This window comes from Fusarium solani, assembly GCF_023522795.1.
Source record: "Fusarium solani strain SB1 chromosome Unknown bctg00000002, whole genome shotgun sequence".
NCBI classification, from domain to species: Eukaryota; Fungi; Ascomycota; class Sordariomycetes; order Hypocreales; family Nectriaceae; genus Fusarium; species Fusarium solani.
This window is the reverse complement of record NW_027072155.1, coordinates 3,506,203-3,523,709: the sequence shown is the minus strand read 5'-3', so window position 1 is coordinate 3,523,709 and position 17,507 is coordinate 3,506,203. Positions and strand designations below refer to the sequence as shown.

Here is a 17,507-nt window from a genome sequence, read left to right as displayed (position 1 = left end):
AACAGAGCGGTCCCTCAGGCCTTTCTTTCCTGTTCCTTTTGGCGAGAAGTCGTCGTGGACTGCAGGGATATGGATGGTCAACAAGAGAGATTGGCTTTGGGACTCCAAGGCTGCGTGGGCGGATGTTTAAACAGGCTTCCAGGTCCGTCCTTCCTTCGCCGCGCTGTTCGTCATCAGTGGGAATCAGCGGGGCTTAGCTGCCTTCCCGCCGGTTCACTTTGGTCTGGCCAGTCAGACCAGGCAGAGAGAGCTCTGGGCTCAGCTCTCCCCTCCCAGCAAGGCCACGCACGCGCCACACAAGCACTAGCCCGAGCTACCTCCAAGATACCCATGCAATCTCCAAATACGGGTTGCAATACGTGTATTTCTCATCTCGCTCTTTAGGTTCCGAGTCCGAGGTGCCACAATTGGGGAAGCAGACGCCACACCAAAGACGTCACGAGCCCACGGACGCGCAACTGGCCGCGACCGAGTCCTAGAGGCGGGAGGGGAGGGAACAAATTCACGACAGAGGACGCCTCAGCTATCAAGGGCTCTAACATTGGATAGGTCAGTATCGACTCGGCGTAACCTGATAGTAACCTGACTTCCGAGTCCGAGATCAGAACCCTGCAGTCAGCCCTAGCTAGACCCGTCCCTCGTCAAAGCAACAAAAAACTCCGTATCCATTCTGTGCTTCCAAGTTGTAATGCATACCTGCAAGCCCCCGTTGACGCCAAATCACTTCATCAACAGCAAGTCACCTCCTACGTACCTAGCCAAGTGACACCCATGCGCCATCCTGCCAGCAACTCCTTGGTCCTCGAAATAAACCTACGTGCTCTGCTCTAGATGGCTCCCGTATATCTTCCTCCTCTTGTTTGAAGCAAGTTGATGCTGTATCTGTCCGTCGTGTAAATGGCTTGAGTATGCCGAAAAAGCACATGAAATGCACGCAAGCTGTTGTTGTTTAGGGTCTTCACCACCCTCGTCGCGAGGCGCTGCGGCTCTCGTATCCCGCTCGGTCAGAGCCGATGCCTGGCGCGCCCTGGGCACTACTCCGTCCCTCTTCAATGCTCCGTCGGCCTTGGGCATCCATCTCTGAGAGATCAAAGACTAATGGCTCTTCACCGACAGAGTCATCATCTCCACGTCCCGGTCGGTTGATGGATCCGGTGAAGCTTCCACGCGAAGACTGTGGTGGCGTCTGCCTGTGTGAAGGCATTCCCATATATCGGCGTCGTCCAAAGGGAGAGCTGGATGTCACCGCTGGGATGAGCCCTTCAGGAGGGTTTTCTTCCGAGAGTCCTTGTTGCATCATTTCTGGTGGGTCAGTACTCTCGATCTCGGCAGCTGGCTGGAGTCTGCTCGACTCCCTTGCCGTTGACTCCTCCTCCAGCTGCGCCTGTCGGCCCCGCAAGATGCTCAGGCTGGGCACCTCTCTGTCATCCGCCCCCAAGCTGATGCTGCGATGCGCAAATGCCAGGTCCGTCTCATCTTCATCAGCCAACGCGCGGTTCTGCAATGCGACGGAGCTCGCGCGTCGCTGGTAGGTCCCCAGTCGTGGTGAGAGGGGTATATCGATGGCTCCAGTACCATCTTGAGTGACCGTGTTCTCCCTAATGGGCCCGGGCAGGGCGCTATCTGGCGCCTGTCTCTGCTGTGCAGCGATCCGGCCTTGGTTGTTGTAGTCAATGATTGAATTCTCGCTTAGTCGAGATGGAATGGCTGGTGTGTGAGGAGTATGTGGCGATAGGGGCTTCCCAGGAGATGACGACGCAGACATGGACGCTGGTGCTACCATCCCCGGCACACTTGTCAGCTGCCGGCTGGAGGAGCTTGATGATCGCTGCATCTGCACCGACGATGTCATCGACTCGGTAAGAGCGTTGTTGGAGTCCTTCATCATATGAAACCGGGAAAGCTGTGCCACCGTCCTGTTTGTGGCTGATTCTCCCTTTTCGAAGGCTCAAAGCTCTTTAATGTCTTCTTGCTGTCGAGTGCCTTGAGGAACTCGGAGATGTTATCATCCTCGTTCTGGAGCGACTCGGAGCTGGTGCCGGCGACTTCAGCGAGAAGTCCCGAGCCTGGCTGGACCACTGATGAAGCCAGACTCTGTCTTCCACTGCTGCCCTGCTCATCATCGCCCGCCCTGCTGGCACCTCCAAACGACAGGCGTCCACGGCGGTGGGTAAAGCTGCTGCTGTATCGGCTTGTCGAGGCCGGCCGAGGAGACCCGGTGACAGCGTTGTCGACAGACTGAGGGGGCCCACCCCGCAGAGATGCCGGCATACCGGCTGTGAGGGACGTGCGGTTGCCTGGTTGCCGAAGAGACGGGATCATCCCCGGACGCGTCAGGGACTGGGGAGAGGCTGGCTCGGGCTCGATCTGGCGGGGAACGGGCGATCCCGACAATGAGCCAGCCTTGAACGGCTGAAATGACACTGATGGCCTGCGACTATGAGGAGTTTCTGTTCGTGCCGGCACTCGTGTTGAGCCCTGCCGAGTTGGTAACGAGTTTGGCCCATCCACCTCGTTGTGCACTGGTAGAGAACCAGGAGGTGAGCTGGTGTCAGATCCAGGGGCCCGTACCGCCCTCAGCGCTGAGATGGGGCTGGTACCCAAAGGAACGTTGCCATGGAATGTCGAAAGGCTTCCATAAACCTGTTGCATATCACTCAGATTCGGGCGTGCACGGTTATCTCGTAATGATCCGACCTCGGCCATCGGCACACGCGGCCTATCAGTCTGCTGAGGAAGTGAAGGTCGGAAGAAGTTTTCGTCTACGCCCATGAAACGAGAGCTCAACAGGGCCTCCGAGTCATCGACCCGGAAGTTGCAGTCGTTACGATACGTAACAACAGTGCTCAGTCGTCCCACGGGAATCTCCAAATCACCAAACATGTACTCTGTTACATTATCTGGTCTCCCATCGATGGAAAACCGTAGTTGATCATATCGTGGACGCTCTGAGTCGGACATGCGTACTCTGCATCGAGGGGTAAGTGCTGGGTGGGAGCTCTTAGCTGGTCCCTGGCTAGCAAACTTCCACGCTGGAAGCAGGCGGGTGGCGGTGAAGAGTGAGCGGAAGAAGACGATGGCCTTTTTGTAAACGGTGGGCAGGATGAGGCCAAAGTCGGTGGGCGGCATGCCCGCGTGCTTGAGCTCAACTTTCCATCTCTCAATGATGACCTCAGAACTCCTTCGGGATGCACCAGAGGAGCTGTCGGTCGAGGACCCTGAGGAGTTGAGCTGCTCCATCACGTCCCATCTTTTGCCATTCTCGTCAACAATGACGAGACTTTGACTTTCTTTTAAGCGAGATGTGTCCAGATACACCTCGATAACCATTGCAGGTGGGTGGTTCTCGAAACTGCCACAGGTCTTCCAGATCTTGAGATCATCTCTAAAGTCGTCAATCTCATCCGTCTCGATTTGGAACTATTCATTGGTCAGCAGCACGCCGAGGTAGAACAGCCAGTAGACATACCCATTTGTTAGGTTTCCGTGCGCCGTTGGCTCCTCGTGCAGGCTTGACCTTGATACGGGAATCGAGGACTAATGTTGCCGTCTTGGCATAGAAATTCTGCAGATGAAGCATCAGCATCTCGGGATCGAGCTCAATGTATCCATCCCATTCGTACCTGTATTATCTGATCGAGCTTCTTGATAGAATCGGCGGGAAGTCCCACAGGCGGTGGGGTCTCAAGAGTCGGTGATCTCGGAGCATCTCTACTCGAGAAAGATGACCCAGCGCGAGGCCGGGAGCCCAACGCGGCTTCTCGGGCAGTATTTGATCGGGGGAGATTCGTCTGGGGCTTCGCGCCGGGGCTCGAGACCCGTGCCGGGACTCGGGGTTGTTGATGCATTGTAGGTGGTGGTGTGCGCGGAGGGTCGTGGTAGGTATCGGGAGGGAATGATCACAAACGTATAGGGATCTTGGTCGGCCAACGGACCTGCTCATCCATGGTTCATATCTCTGGGAGCAGGATGGTCGGGAGCGGAGAGGGTTTCAAGGGATTGGCGAGCTTCTTGAGTAAAGTTGTATTGGTCCGGGGTCGGTCAGGGACAGGCGCATGAAAGTGGGAAATAAAAAATACACTTTGATGCCGACGGTGAGCTGGCGACTAAGGCTTGGGCCGTTGACAGCAAGATGCAGGCGCAAAGTTAGAGGGAAATGGGGATAAGCGCAAGGCAGCCAGACGCAGCCGCCAGGGTTGTCGTCGATGAAGGTACAGGATGGGTGAGCAAAGAGGGCCTAGCACTGCACTGTACTGTCCCACGCAAGGGTAGGTAGGGCTAGCTCGGTTTGTTTGTGTAGTTGTTGTATGTCTGTGCCCGTGACGATATGGATGGCGATGGTCGGGTTGCTGCAGCGTTCGTCCCGTCGCTGCAGCCGCAACAAAAGTCTAGATGAAAGAGACGAGTTGCTTACTCGAGTCGATGGAGATGACAGACAGAGCAGGCCAGAGCAGATGGAGGTCACGACGTCGCAAGAACCAAGGGCCTCGTGATGGGCGACCGGGAGTGGATTGGACGGGCGGCTGTCGTCATCGGCTAGAGCCGCACGTCACAAGTCCATATGCGTCCTTCTCTGAGTCGAGCCTGCGCCAATCCTGGGATGTAATGAGTCGCTCCCGATTATGGTGAGCTAATGGATGTCCAAAGTTCTTGATACAAAGACTGATTATGCTGCAGCCTTGTCAGGCGGCAATTGAAGGATGAGAGGAGACGAAGACGCGGATGAGACGGGGTCGAGAGAGAGACGAGATAACGACAATGGATGGACCTTGGCTCCAGCAAACGGATCCATTGGATCCATCCTCCACTGCCTGCCTCGATCGCCTGCGTTGCCGAATGGGGGATCACCATCCAAAGTGGACGGCCACTGAGCATGGTCCTCCAGGGGACGTGGTCAGTGCGGTTCAGTGGATGCTTCGAATCGCTCCGGGGGCGTCTGGGCGGTGGATACCCCTGCAGGGTGCTGACTTCCAGCGCTTTGATTGCTCCCGGCCGGCGCCTGTTCTCGGCCCCCACAGCCGGCGACCTATTCTACACCTTTGGAGACGGGAGTCCTACACTCCACCACTCCTCCGCGGCATCACTCAGGGTCTCCCTCTCCGCAGAGGTTCTCGCCTCTCATCAGGCAACATCAGGGCATGGACAAGCATTGAACAAGCACCTTGCTCTACATGAGAAGCGTGCAGCTCCCTCCTCCTCTCTCTGGTTGGCTCGTGATGGACGCTGTGACAGTTCACAAAGCAAACGAGTCACGGTAGGTTGACTCATGGCCGCTTCTCCCCCTCCTCCCAAGCCTTTGAGGTGAGGTGGGCTTATCTCGCTTCAGGCGCTTTCGAGATAAGCTGCCTGGCCTGACCACCTCCTCATCCGAGGATGGACTTTTGCTCTCTTTCCAGTCTAGCCTGTTGGTAGATCGTAGATGGTCTTTGGTGCTACAGACCCCGCAGATCCATATTCACATGAATGGGCCCATTCATGGTGGTGTTGCCATGCTCATGGATCCATTCTTCTCATGTTGTCTTTGTATACCTTGAGAGTCATGACAATGTATTGCTGGAGTAACGGCGCACTGATTGATAGTAGCGCATTTCTTTGTCCCACGGACGTATGCACTTTTAACGTTTATGCTATGCTTTGAGCATGAGGCATGAAAGAACTGCGACAACCATCGAGGTTGGCCCTTGAGCCATCAGACCTGCATGGTGATATGGGTAATCTGTTAAGATTACGACCACCTTGAACTGTTATGCTCAGCATAACCTTTACTTTTACGGACTACAACTTCCTACGTCTTCACATGTCCCATTCGAACATGAATGTATATACATTGTCCTCGGCTAGATAGCCACGGTTAAGCCAATAGATACGGCGAAACGTAAACTCAACACTATCTATTCAGCACTCAACTTCTTCAACCTGGTCAAGTTCCTCTCGAGTCCTATGCTCCTCGAATGCAAACCAATTCAATATCCTCACGTAGCCTGGGATTTATTACCTCGTCCCTTCCCCCCTCTGCCTCGACCACTTCCTCCTCGTCCACTGACCGATGGCCGGTTATTGGCGTTGGCACCGGCTCCTCCGCCGCCGCCTTGCCCACCATCTGTTGCCGCTTCACCGGCATTCTTGGCCTTCCCCCCTCTGCCTCGCCGACCTCGTCGCGCCCCCTTGCTCTCCTTATCTCTAGTCTCCTTCTGCTTCCGTCTGGCCTCCTCCTCTTGTGTCCGCCGGCTCTCCTGGTCCCACCACTCTTGGAACGCCTGTTCTTGTTGGATCTCTTGGAGTGACCGCTTCGCAACGGCTTCCTTTACAGCCTCCTGCTCGCGTTCTTGCTGACCAATAATATCCGCCAGGGTGAACCCGAGAGTCGGCTCGGCCTTGGGTGCTGGTGTTATGTACGACTTGGAGTGTGGCACCAACGGTTTGCTGGCTTGGGCTGCTGAGGGTCCTGCGCCGATTGCGGGGGAGCTGTTTGTTCGACCCTGTCCCGGAAACCTTGTGTCGGGTGACGCGGTGCGACGTGTCGCAGACTTGGGCTTGGTCTCGGAAGCTACCAGCGGCTTGGCCTTGACAGACGGTACTCCGGATATCTTGGCATCTGCCGTCATTGCCTCTTTCAACGATGTCTTGGGCCCTGGGCTAGCTGTCTTCCAAGGCGCAGGCTTTCCACCTGGCGGCACTGGTTCCCATGGCACTCGGTTGGCCGTTTCATCTCTGGCCGCCGCTTCAGCCGCCGCCTGCGCCTGAAGCTGTCTTTTCCGCTCCTTTTGTGATATCTTGGCCTGAGGCTTATTGGCAGTTGCGTCCTTTGTCTTTTGCGCCTGGAGTCCGGCGGTGAGCGCAGATGTAGATGCCTCTGACATGATGTCTTTCAAGTCGAGCTTTGACGTGGCCAGCGTAGAAGATGCCCAGGGCGCACCGGGTTTTGACATGGCACTTGATGAAGATTTCGTAACCTCTAGCTCTGATGGCTGTAAAATGGGCGACAAAGAGAAGGCGTTGGGCGTTGGACTCTGGGCAACATCCAAAGGTTCCTTGCCCTTGGCTTCCCTCCAAGCCTTGGGTAACTGCGGCATGTCTTCAGCGTCGATGGGGAGACGGAGACTGGACGGCTCATTCACGGGTGACCGCGTGTTGGCGAGCGTCGGGTCATCCTCGTCGTCCATATCAAAGATCAGTTCAGCCTGTGACTGTTTGGGTCGCAGGTTAGGACTGAACGGTTCGTTGCGTGCACTTCTTGACTTGCGCCGGGTGTCTGGTGTCTGTAAGGGACTACCATCATCCAGGCTCCCAATCCGTGCCTTGAAGGATGATGAGAGCTTCTTTTCATCCTCCCTCTGCATGGCCTTGAATGCCATCTCCTTGATCCTGATCTGTCGCTCTTCGTCAATATCGGCAGCCAGCTCTGGATACTTCTCATGAAGTAGCAAGGTTGCCCTTCCGCTCCGTGCAAACGGAAGCCGCGCAAGCTGGTTATCACGGACTACTTCATCGAGCTCAAAAAGAAGGTCTTCATCCAAGTCATCCAGGAGGTGGTTTTCAAGCATCGATTCGAGCTGGAGACAGATGTACTCAAGCCCAGTGTCCTTAAACTCTGTAACAGAGCACGGGCTGATCTCGTTGAGCAGGTTTGAGATGTTCCGCGTGGTGACGAACTTTCCAATGAGGCTTTGGCAAACTTGAGAGAGCCGGTCAAGCATCAGCTCGTTTGCAGCGCTCATGACGCCCAGGACAAGCTCTGACAACTCATCGAGGTTGGCCACCGATACTTCGTCAAAGAGCTCTTGCCCGATGTCGGCATAGATGAATGACATGACGTAGTGAAAGATGTCAGGATCGATGTGCTTGAGATCAACCCTGATCTTGTCCGCTTCGCCCATACCGTCCCGACGTCCAGCGAGCCACTGACCTTGAGAACGGCCATTAAACAAGCCCTCGAAGAACGGGCATCGCTGGCATAGTAGCTGGCTATGGGCCGTGACATCTTCTCCATCCAGTTCAAGGATAATGTCACCATCATCAAAGAAGCTAGGGTCATAAATCGCCTGCTTGAAGTCGGCATCGAGAGACTCGTCCACCCCTGTCTGCAAGCGGACTGCTGCCTCTAACTTGGGCAAGGCGAGTTTCGTCGCCATCTTCATCAGCTCAGTCCTGACACGCCGGAAGCGGGGAGCATCCGCCGGTGATTCGCGTGTGTACCTCCACACAGGCACGAAACTGTCCTGATAGGCGTGGACAACGATGTTGAGAACGGTATAAATATCAACCCCAAACAGCGTCAGCAAGGCCTTGTCCTCGTCGATTTCGAGGCCGAAGGAATCCGTATTAAATGATGAACCACGGCTGCGCAACTCCGATAACCCATGCCGCAGGACTGAACTTCTCCCTGCAAGAACCCAGCTATGAACTGGTATCTTCACTTCGGGTGCATCAGACGAGCAAACCGCCATATTCATATCGTCAAACTGGAACGAATTCATCGAAAGCCAATTCAGCAGATGCTGCACGATGTTGGATGACCGAAGGATTTCATAAGGAACCGAGCCAGGCCTCTCGCGGACGATGGCCTTCTCGAAGGCTTCGTGACCAGTCGTGGTCTTGCCTAGGTCGGGGGCCTGGAAACCGTTGAGGCAGAGAAGAGAGCTGATTTCGTCGCGTAGTGACTTTTCGGAGATCTTGATCTCTTGAGCCATCACTTTGCTGTCCTTTCTGATGGCAGCAAAAGCGCCAAAGATGGAGCTTCGAACGGCCACGCAGTTGGTGATGTAGGGAACTCGCTGGAATTTGAAGTCCTTGCGCTTTGCTCCCGACTCTGCGAATCCAGTCATTTTGCCCTTGGTACGCTTGACGCGTTTCCAGACAGCCCCTGATTCGGTACAGATGATGACTGAACCATGCTCGCCGACCCCCACCGATGCGGCCCCATCCTTGCGTGAATCCCAGATGCATTGGGGTTGAGTTAGGGCGTTCTTGATCTTGACCGGGTTGGTGGTGGACGCGGCAGATTGGCTGGGGTCCCCCTTGTGGTTGAGATGTAGCGTGAAGAGATCTCCGCGTGCCGTCACCGCAGCGATTGTCTCGCCTCCTGAGGCAATAGAACTGATTTCTCTTCGGCCCGGGTCATACCGATTTGAATAGGAAGAATTCATCAAAGTGTGATTTGTGAAAACGTCGGGGAATGGAAATTTGACCAGGTTGTAGCCATAGTGGCTGAAAACCCAGACCGTGTGGTTGGAGAGGAGACAAATGGTAGCTTTGTCGATGGCCGAGACCATATCAATCGGGGCTGCCAGGAGGGAGGCGGCAACCTTTCTGGGGGTAGGTTGCACGTCGAGCGACCTGGAGTCAGCGTCCATGAGAGCAAGCTGCCCTACGTTTCGCCCCCAGGTGAAGAGAGAGGATCCTGTGTGGGCAACCGAGTGATTCGCTGATGCAGCCACACCAAGAACTATCTCCTTTTTGAGGGAACCAAAAACCTGGCGCGGCGTGAGGCTCATTGGTTCTTCATCTGCCTTCATCGGTGGTGGCAGCGCATATCCGAGCTGCGAGCAAGAGTTCAACCCCCAAGTCCAGAGTTCTCCATTTCCTGCGACTGCCATGGAATGGTTCTGTCCAAGGGCAACCTGATGGACCTTTTTGTCTATAAAGGGGCCCTCCACAGGCACAAACCTAAACTGGGTATTCTCATGGCCAAGACCGAGTCTTCCTCCGCGTCCAACTCCACATATGTAGAGATTTGAAACTGGGTCGGTCGTCAAGATGGCGCTGTGAAGTTTTGACATGGTCACATCTTGAATAATTAAAGGACGATTGCGGACCAAGGTTGGGATTTGGTCAAGATCCAGTGAGGCAGGGGCGTCCATATCCAGACTTTCAAGGTGCGAGTGGTGAAACCGGTGCACAAGAAGATCTGGACGGGAGAGGTGGATGCGCTCGGGATACTGTCGATCATCCTCGTCGCCAACTCCTAGGGACACATTCTTGTTGCTGCCAAACACAAAGAGCTCGTCGCCGTCAATGGAAGACTGAAAGGTATGGGGAACCTTGAGCGTTCTACGACCACAGTCAGCCAAGTCAGGGGGTCTATGTTCTGTGTGAACCTACTGATGTGCCCCATCGCCTGTACTATCCACGCTATCAGCGTCACTATCCGAGCTGCTTCCATCGTCCGTATCGTTCAGCGATCTCGCGGCAATCGTCGAGTTGTAGACATCGAAAGGACTGTTTCCCTCATGGTCCTTGGTCTTGATCAAAAGACCAACCTTGTTGACAGCGCTCAGGTTGTGGTTCGTCAAATCGACCCGTTCCTTCTCCAACAGCAAGCGCGCAATCGAAACATTTCCAGCATACAAGGATCGGTGGAGGGCATTCCAGCCGCTCTCGGGGTCTTGGGCGTAGAGGTCGATGGCAGGATGTTCGATAAGGGCGCGGACGAACTCGTAGGCATTCGGTTCGGTCGAGGAGGCGGCGCGCAGCAAGACAGTCAGGCCGGCATGGTCGCGGCTGTTGATTTCGGCTCGTCCGAGGTTCGTGTTGGCGTCCTTGGACCTGGCTGGAGTCTGCGGGTGTCCGGATGCCCGGCGCTGCTTGGTAGCTGATCGCGGAGAGGTGCCTGGGCCGCCATAACTTCCTCCAAAGAAGCTGCCGGACCCCCCTATGGCCGGGCTCCTTGACACAGCCTGCGCGTTGTAGCTGGTTGGGGCCAGCAGACGCCGAAACCTGTCGACATCATCTTCCCAGTAGTATTTCCACAGTAAGTGACTCATGGGCAGGGGGCGAGAGGACTCTCCCACGCGCGAAAGGCACCTCGCTGTGAACTCGATGGGTCACGGCCTGTTTAAAGGTGCAAATTGAGGCGCTGGAGAGCTCGGAAGGGTCGGACGAGCTCTAGATGAAGCAAGAGGTGCTGTCAGGTTGATGCAGGGCGTGTCGCAACGGGTTTTGAGCTGGATATAAGTTGCCACCGAGCGCAGATGGGAGCGACTAACAAGGGGTCGAAAGGGGCGTTTGAAGGTCGTCGGGGGAAGTTTTGGAGCAAAATTCGATGATTTTGATGTTTGCAGCCGAATTTGATGGATACGATACAGGTCTTGAGCTGCAAAACTTTGCGAGTCAAGACTCTGTCGAGTTGGAAGGGCAAGGAAGCACTTGGTAGATGATGACTTGGAGATTCGACCTAGGCAGCCCTAGAAGCATGTACTCTGTACCGAGGGGCCGATTGTGCGCGTCAGTTGCCCCAAAAACGAGCCCCAAAACGCGCACTCAAGCTGGCCCGGGCCTTATTACCCCGCCACGGCGTACCACTTACAGAAGGGTCCCTTTTACTGAGTCAAAGAAGAGCCAATAATGGCTCGCGGCAACAAGGTGTGCGGCTGTTGAGCTCTGTTACTCAACCCGAGCTTCTGCCACATGGTCGGACCCGGCGTCTTCTATTTGTCGTTGTAGAACTCTGTTCCTGGATGAAGTCGGAGGCCGAGGGGTCTTGTGATGGCATTCCCGGCATCAGAAAGTTGATGAGCTGCCAAACCTGTCACCTCTACCTCAGTTGGGTCGAAGCGTCATGATAATCTAGGAAAGATTCGGGAACCCGCATCGAGTCAGTTTGCAGGTGCAGCTGGAGAGCTGGTACCTATGGTCTGGGCGAACATAGGTACAAGGGTAGCTTTGAAGGAGGAACAGCTACGTAATGTAGAAATGGGGAGCTCGATGGTTGCATGGGGTGCAAAGCACCTGGGACAAGGAGATGAGATGTGGTTGTTGCTGCATCTCACAGCTTGGGGTGAGTGAGCAAGCATCCCTCGCAACCGGACACAAGGGAGCCAGGGATTCTCGGTCAAGGATGGGCTGGCTGGTCCAGGCGCTGAGACAGCATCACCACTCACGCTCAGATGGAGAGGCAGGTCAAGGACGAACGGATTGGCAAGTCGAGGAGATACGGAACCGCAGAAACCATACGATGGCCACTTTAGGGGCCATTACGAGCGCACGCTAGAGAGAGGATTAATAAAGTGCTGTTGACATTGACTGGGCATACTTCTGATGTTGTTTTCGAGTTGCTTGGTTAAAAGCTGGCATAACGGCGAGTTGACAGCCCTGGCCTATATACTCCGTATGGTAAACTCACACATAATACCGGGTCATGCCAATGAATGAAGTTTTGCGGCCTTTTCAAACACTCAACTCCAAACCCCGTTCCCGTCTTCAGCGCGTTGCTGAATCCCAGGGCTAGACCGGATTGGGGAGACGCTCAGCATCCGCTCGGTCGACGGGGGACGGACGCCGTGGCCGCCCGGTGTCTTGACCGGGCGCGTGCGCAGCAATTCGCGGGGGGTTGATGCCATGAGACAGTACATCAGAAATGTTCCGAGGAAGCGTTCCCATTTTGGTGTCGGATTCGGCTTCTTGGCCCTGTAAATCAACCATGGCCGAAACTCGTCGTCAACCTCGACTCTCCAAAAGTCGGCTCGGATGCACAACCGGCAAGTCTCCGCGCCGACTTGTCCCTCCCACGCCCGGTTTCGCCATCCCACGTCTTTTGGAGCAAAAGAAAGCTTCTTTTCCTTTTGACGTCCCGGCCCCGTGGAGCCGTGGCTGCAGTCAGGGCTTCCCTTTAGCAGAGCCTATCGGGCGAGGGACAGGGCGAGGGTTTTGGAAAGGTTCTGCAGGGACAAGGGTCCCTCCCCTCCCTCCAGTGCCGATGCCCTACCCATTCAGGTACCGGAGGAGGGAGCTGAAGGGGTCCCCGTCCGGGAATCTGACGCTGTTCCTGCTTCTTGGGGCGTGTCTCTGGTCGGGAGCCTCAAGCCCGGTGGCGGGCATCGGGCAGCCGGGTTTGCATATGACGACGTTTTTGGGGTAGCACAAGATGGATTATTTCATCATTGGGTAGAAAAAAGGTTGAGAGGAGCATACCTGACAGTAAAATGTGTCTTGGATTCAAGTCATTAGGCTCAAGTAGAAACCGTTGGATGGAACAAGTGATCTCATCCTCTTTCCTAAAACAGCAGACAAGCGATCGTCACCTGGTCGGAGAAGAGTCGGCGTATTGGGATCTGGCTGACCTACCGTCTCACCGAGGAATCTACATACAGACCAAGTAGAAGCTAATAACTTCCCCTCCCCCAGGTCTCGCTCTCTCGCCGTCTCTTGCCCATCTCCACAGTCAAGCCCATCCCATCCAATCCAACCAAAGTCCACTCTTGTTAGGCCCCCTTCGGCGTCGTCCTATTTCTAGCCGTTGACCTCCACCGTGAAGCTCCTCCGTCTGTGGGGGGAGTTGCTTTTACCCCGTTATCGCTAAGCCCGATAAGACCACCACCACCACCACCGAAACAAATTCCCTCCCCGGCCCGGTCTTCGCTCGGAGGTCGCCATCTCTGCTCTGACTCTCTCTCTCTCTCTCCTTCTTCTCTCCCTCTCTTCTTTTTTCTCGACAACCCGCGACAATCTCCGCTCAGCCTCTTCTCTCCTCTTCTTGTCCTTGCTCGTGTTCTCCCGTCTTAAGCCGCCCGGTCCAGTCCAGTCGCCAAAATGTCCAACAACGACAAGCCCCTCCCCTTCGTCTACCAGTTCGCCGCAGGTAGGCATCTCCATATTGAACTTGGCGCTTCGCCCGGACTCAATGGCTGACTTTTCGTGATTAGGCGCCATTGCTGGCGTCTCGGAGGTATGATTGTGCCGATTGCTCTAGAGTTGGCTGTTGCTAATTTGCCGCTTGTTGTAGATTCTGGTCATGTATGATCGCATTTGTCGCGTGCCTCTGAGACACTCAACTAACAAGTCTCTCCAGGTACCCTCTTGACGTGGTCAAGACCCGAGTGTAATGCTTCCAACGGCGCCCAAGATACGAGCCAATTGCTAATTTTCAACAGCCAACTCCAGACCAACGCCGCCGGCGCCGACGCCTACAATGGCATGCTTGACTGCTTCCGCAAGATCATCAAGCAGGAGGGGTAAATGCCCAATGCGCCAGCAGTTGCGCTCCAGACTCTTGATGCTAACCCCGCGATAGCTTCTCGCGACTCTACCGCGGCATCTCTGCGCCCATCCTCATGGAGGCTCCCAAGCGAGCCACCAAGTTCGCTGCCAACGACGAATGGGGCAAGATCTACCGAAACATGTTTGGCGTCACCTCGATGAACCAGCAGCTCTCCATCCTCACAGGCGCCTCGGCCGGAGCCACCGAGTCATTTGTGGTCGTCCCCTTCGAGCTCGTCAAGATCCGCCTGCAAGACAAGGCCTCGGCTGGAAAGTACAACGGCATGGTCGACTGCGTCGTCAAGACGGTCAAGAACGAGGGCCCCTCACTCTATACCAGGGTCTCGAGAGCACCATGTGGCGCCACATCCTCTGGAACGCCGGCTACTTCGGCTGTATCTTCCAGGTCCGACAGCTTCTCCCCAAGTCCGACACCAAGCAGGGCCAGATGGTCAACGACATGATTTCCGGAGGTATCGGTGGTACCGTCGGAACCATCCTCAACACGCCCCTCGACGTGGTCAAGAGCCGAATCCAAAACACCCCCAAGGTCCCCGGCCAGGTTCCCAAGTACAACTGGGCTTGGCCCGCGGTCTTTACCGTGGCCAAGGAGGAGGGATTCAGCGCTCTTTACAAGGGTTTCCTGCCCAAGGTGAGTTTCTGGGCCGAGAGCGCATGAGGCCATTCTCGTGCTGACATGTTTACAGGTTCTGCGTCTTGGCCCCGGAGGTGGTATCCTTCTCGTCGTCTTCACCACCGTCATGGATACTTTCCGCTCGTGGCACTACCCCACTAACTGAGATGTTGGAGTACAGGGGTAAAAGAGCCAGGAGACAAGAATCAAAAAAGAGAGGAAGCATTCAACGATACCACGCCGCGCTACACATACAAGGACGGCTTCCGGAGGGCATGGGCATCTGGAGAAAAGAAATTGGAGTGGTGTACTGAATATTGCAAGTGCCACGCACGGTACGTTCCGTTTCAGCTAGAATCCGCGTCGGATGGTGTTGGGCCGGTTGTATACCTACAAAGAGGGACAGGGGCAGGTCGGTTTGCATTGGAGTAGGCTAGGCTAGGCTACCTATAGATCTCGAGCCAATTCAATGTCTTTGAATCACTTTGTGAGTCTTGTGTCTGCTGTTGAGCTTCATGGGATGGAGACAATAACTATGAGTGTATCTGCAAGTGATCAATTATTAGAAATGGTTCTTAGGCTACCTTGTTCAGCAAAAATCGAGATTTCGATTGAAATGAAGCTCATCATGTCCTCAGTGCTAACTGTTGCCTCCTATTTAGCTACCAACCTGGATGTGATATCCTCCTCTCCTGCATCTCCATCATGCGCTTGCCCGTCGCAATCCAACCTGTCTAGTCATCATCCATAGTCAGGTCGACGACCTGCCCACCACAGCCCGGCGAGTACTGGTTGACAAAGGTTTCCATCTCGTCGATGATTTCGTCATCAGGGCGATATCCAATGACGAAAGGGGCCAGCCTGCGAAGCGTGCAAAATCTCATGTCCTCCTCCGCCTTGGCACGGCGCACCGTGTTGTTGAGGTCGCTCACAAAGGTCCAGTCGCGGACGGGCAGCTTGGAGCCCAGCTCCAGCCACTTGTCGTAGTCCCAGAAGGTGATGCCGTTGAGCCCACGGAGCACATGGAGGTAGTCGAGCCCCGGGATGGTGCGCAGGGCGCGGAAGCGGCGGTAGTTGGGCTGCCCGGCCGTCTTGTCGGCCATGTACTCGATGATGTGAGGGGGCTCGTGCTTGCGTCGCATGTACTGCTTGGACGACTCGGGGATGTATACGGCGATGGACTTGAGGCGGCGGGCCTCGCTGAACCAGGCGAGGTGGTGCGTCCGTCGCGACGTGTACCGGCGCTTGTTGTCGGGCTTGTAGGTGACACACTGGGAGCCCATCCACAGGATTTCGACGTGCTGGACGTGCTGGAGCCTGGCGCCGATTCCGCTTGCAAAGCGACCCTACTCGCCGATGGAAGAGAATGCGAACGTGTTGCTCCCGTAGAAGAGGCTGGCTCCAAGGTAGTTGAAGTGCTTGGACACGAGGAGCGGAGCGAGGAGCTCCTGCGGCTTGATGGCTCCAAAGGTCAGAGAGACGCTCTCCTGGCCAACGTGGAAGCGGTGCAGGAGGGAGACTCGACCATTGCAGTTGCGAGGCACCTCGGTCGGCTCGTAGTACGGGTCCAGGCGGGAGATGGCGTGTACCAGCTCTCGCTCAAAGACGAAGAGGTAGGAGAAGATCTTGATCTGCAGCTTGATGGGGAGTCGTTCAAGGGAGGACTGCCGTGGACCTCCCAGAGACGGTGACTGACCTGGAGGTGACGGTCGATTTGGAGGTGGCCCTCGGACGGAGCCTGAATCAGGGGATTCCTCTTCCTCGTCATCAGAAATCGCCACGATCCCTTCTTCTTCTTCCTCGTCATCGGGAGCACGCAGCTTGAGGCCTGGGTGCATCTTGGAGGACTTTCGCGTGCTAAAAGACCACGACATGTTCTCCTCCTTGCACGAAAGCTTGTAGATATCTCCCCAGTTCCGAAAGCCTTGGGGCCTCAGGGGTCCACAAACCCAGAGGCGAACGATTCTACGCCACGACTATCACCTGTCAGTACATGTCGAGGGCGCATTGGGGGAGCTGCTACGTACCTTGTTGTGTGGGCGCCGCTGCCCACGGGCCTGGAGCCGTCGATTCTCCTGTCTGAGCTGACGGAGTTGTTGACGGAGGCTGGTCTTGACGTTTCGGAGCTCGGTCCTCTTGAGGAGGAAGCGCCGACGGTATCTCAGGAGTACGTGAGCGACCTCATCCCAGTGAGGCTTGCACGTTCTCAAGCATCCTTCAGCCCAATCGGGCTCAGTGATCCCTTCCTCCTCAAGAGCCTCTTCGAGCGCTGCGTCCGCGTTCTTTTCGTCGGACGGGACACCATCGTCGTTGTCGTCGCTATCGTCGTTGTCATCGTTGTCTTCATTGTCTTCGTTGTTGTCATCATCGTTGTCATCGTCGTTATCATCGTCGTTGTCGTTCATGTTGTTGTCGTTGTCGTTGTCGTTGCCGTTGTCATCATCATCGTCATTCATGTCGTTAGAGTTGTCATCGTCGTTGCCGTTCATGTCGTCGTCTTCGTTATCGTTGTCGACGTTGATGGCGTTGTCATCATTGTTGCTTCCGTTCTCAATGGTGCCCTCGTCCTCGGGATCGTCATGGACAAAGAGACTTGAGTCGGATCTTCCCCGAGGAATTCCTGGCTCATCGTCCGGCTCACCGTCGTTGGCGACGAGATCAATGAAGGTAACGTCAGTGGAAAGAGGCGGCGTGACGCTGTTGGGGAGAAAGAGGCTTGATTCCTCTCTCACTCGGTCCTCATCCTCATCCACATCCATGAGGTCCTCAGGATTGACGGTGAGGTCAATGTGGTCGACCTCACCCTCTTCGGAGGTGGCGCGCGGCATGATGTCTGGATGAGAAGGGAGAAGAGGAGGTGGAAGAGTTGAGTGGATGAGGAGAAAAGTAGGAGGAGAAG

The 17,507-nt window shown here is 55.5% G+C and overlaps 5 protein-coding genes across 5 annotated transcripts; 1 reads left to right on the top strand and 4 right to left on the bottom strand.

The window, feature by feature from the left end:
- Positions 1-958: 958 nt before the first annotated feature.
- Positions 959-1,765, bottom strand: MRS44_005037 (uncharacterized protein; the record flags this gene model as incomplete). Its single annotated transcript, XM_065622422.1, has 1 exon — positions 959-1,765. The coding sequence occupies one exon, from the start codon at positions 1,763-1,765 to the stop codon at positions 959-961; it is 807 nt and encodes a 268-aa protein (XP_065478494.1).
- Positions 1,766-1,884: 119 nt separating this feature from the next.
- Positions 1,885-3,848, bottom strand: MRS44_005036 (uncharacterized protein; the record flags this gene model as incomplete). The annotated part of the gene is made up of 3 exons (XM_046268647.2): positions 1,885-3,420; positions 3,470-3,565; positions 3,624-3,848. The coding sequence occupies 3 exons, from the start codon at positions 3,846-3,848 to the stop codon at positions 1,885-1,887; spliced, it is 1,857 nt and encodes a 618-aa protein (XP_046135803.2).
- A 2,124-nt stretch (positions 3,849-5,972) lies between these two features.
- Positions 5,973-10,763, bottom strand: MRS44_005035 (uncharacterized protein; the record flags this gene model as incomplete). The annotated part of the gene is made up of 2 exons (XM_046268650.2): positions 5,973-10,050; positions 10,102-10,763. 2 exons carry the CDS (start codon positions 10,761-10,763, stop codon positions 5,973-5,975), a joined length of 4,740 nt encoding a protein of 1,579 aa, XP_046135804.1.
- A 2,764-nt stretch (positions 10,764-13,527) lies between these two features.
- On the top strand, positions 13,528-14,774 carry MRS44_005034 (uncharacterized protein; the record flags this gene model as incomplete). Its single annotated transcript, XM_065622421.1, has 8 exons — positions 13,528-13,576; positions 13,641-13,663; positions 13,721-13,731; positions 13,787-13,816; positions 13,869-13,949; positions 14,009-14,273; positions 14,315-14,626; positions 14,682-14,774. The coding sequence occupies 8 exons, from the start codon at positions 13,528-13,530 to the stop codon at positions 14,772-14,774; spliced, it is 864 nt and encodes a 287-aa protein (XP_065478493.1).
- Positions 14,775-15,342: 568 nt separating this feature from the next.
- Positions 15,343-17,436, bottom strand: MRS44_005033 (uncharacterized protein; the record flags this gene model as incomplete). Its single annotated transcript, XM_065622420.1, has 3 exons — positions 15,343-15,925; positions 15,983-16,584; positions 16,636-17,436. The coding sequence occupies 3 exons, from the start codon at positions 17,434-17,436 to the stop codon at positions 15,343-15,345; spliced, it is 1,986 nt and encodes a 661-aa protein (XP_065478492.1).
- Positions 17,437-17,507: the final 71 nt, after the last annotated feature.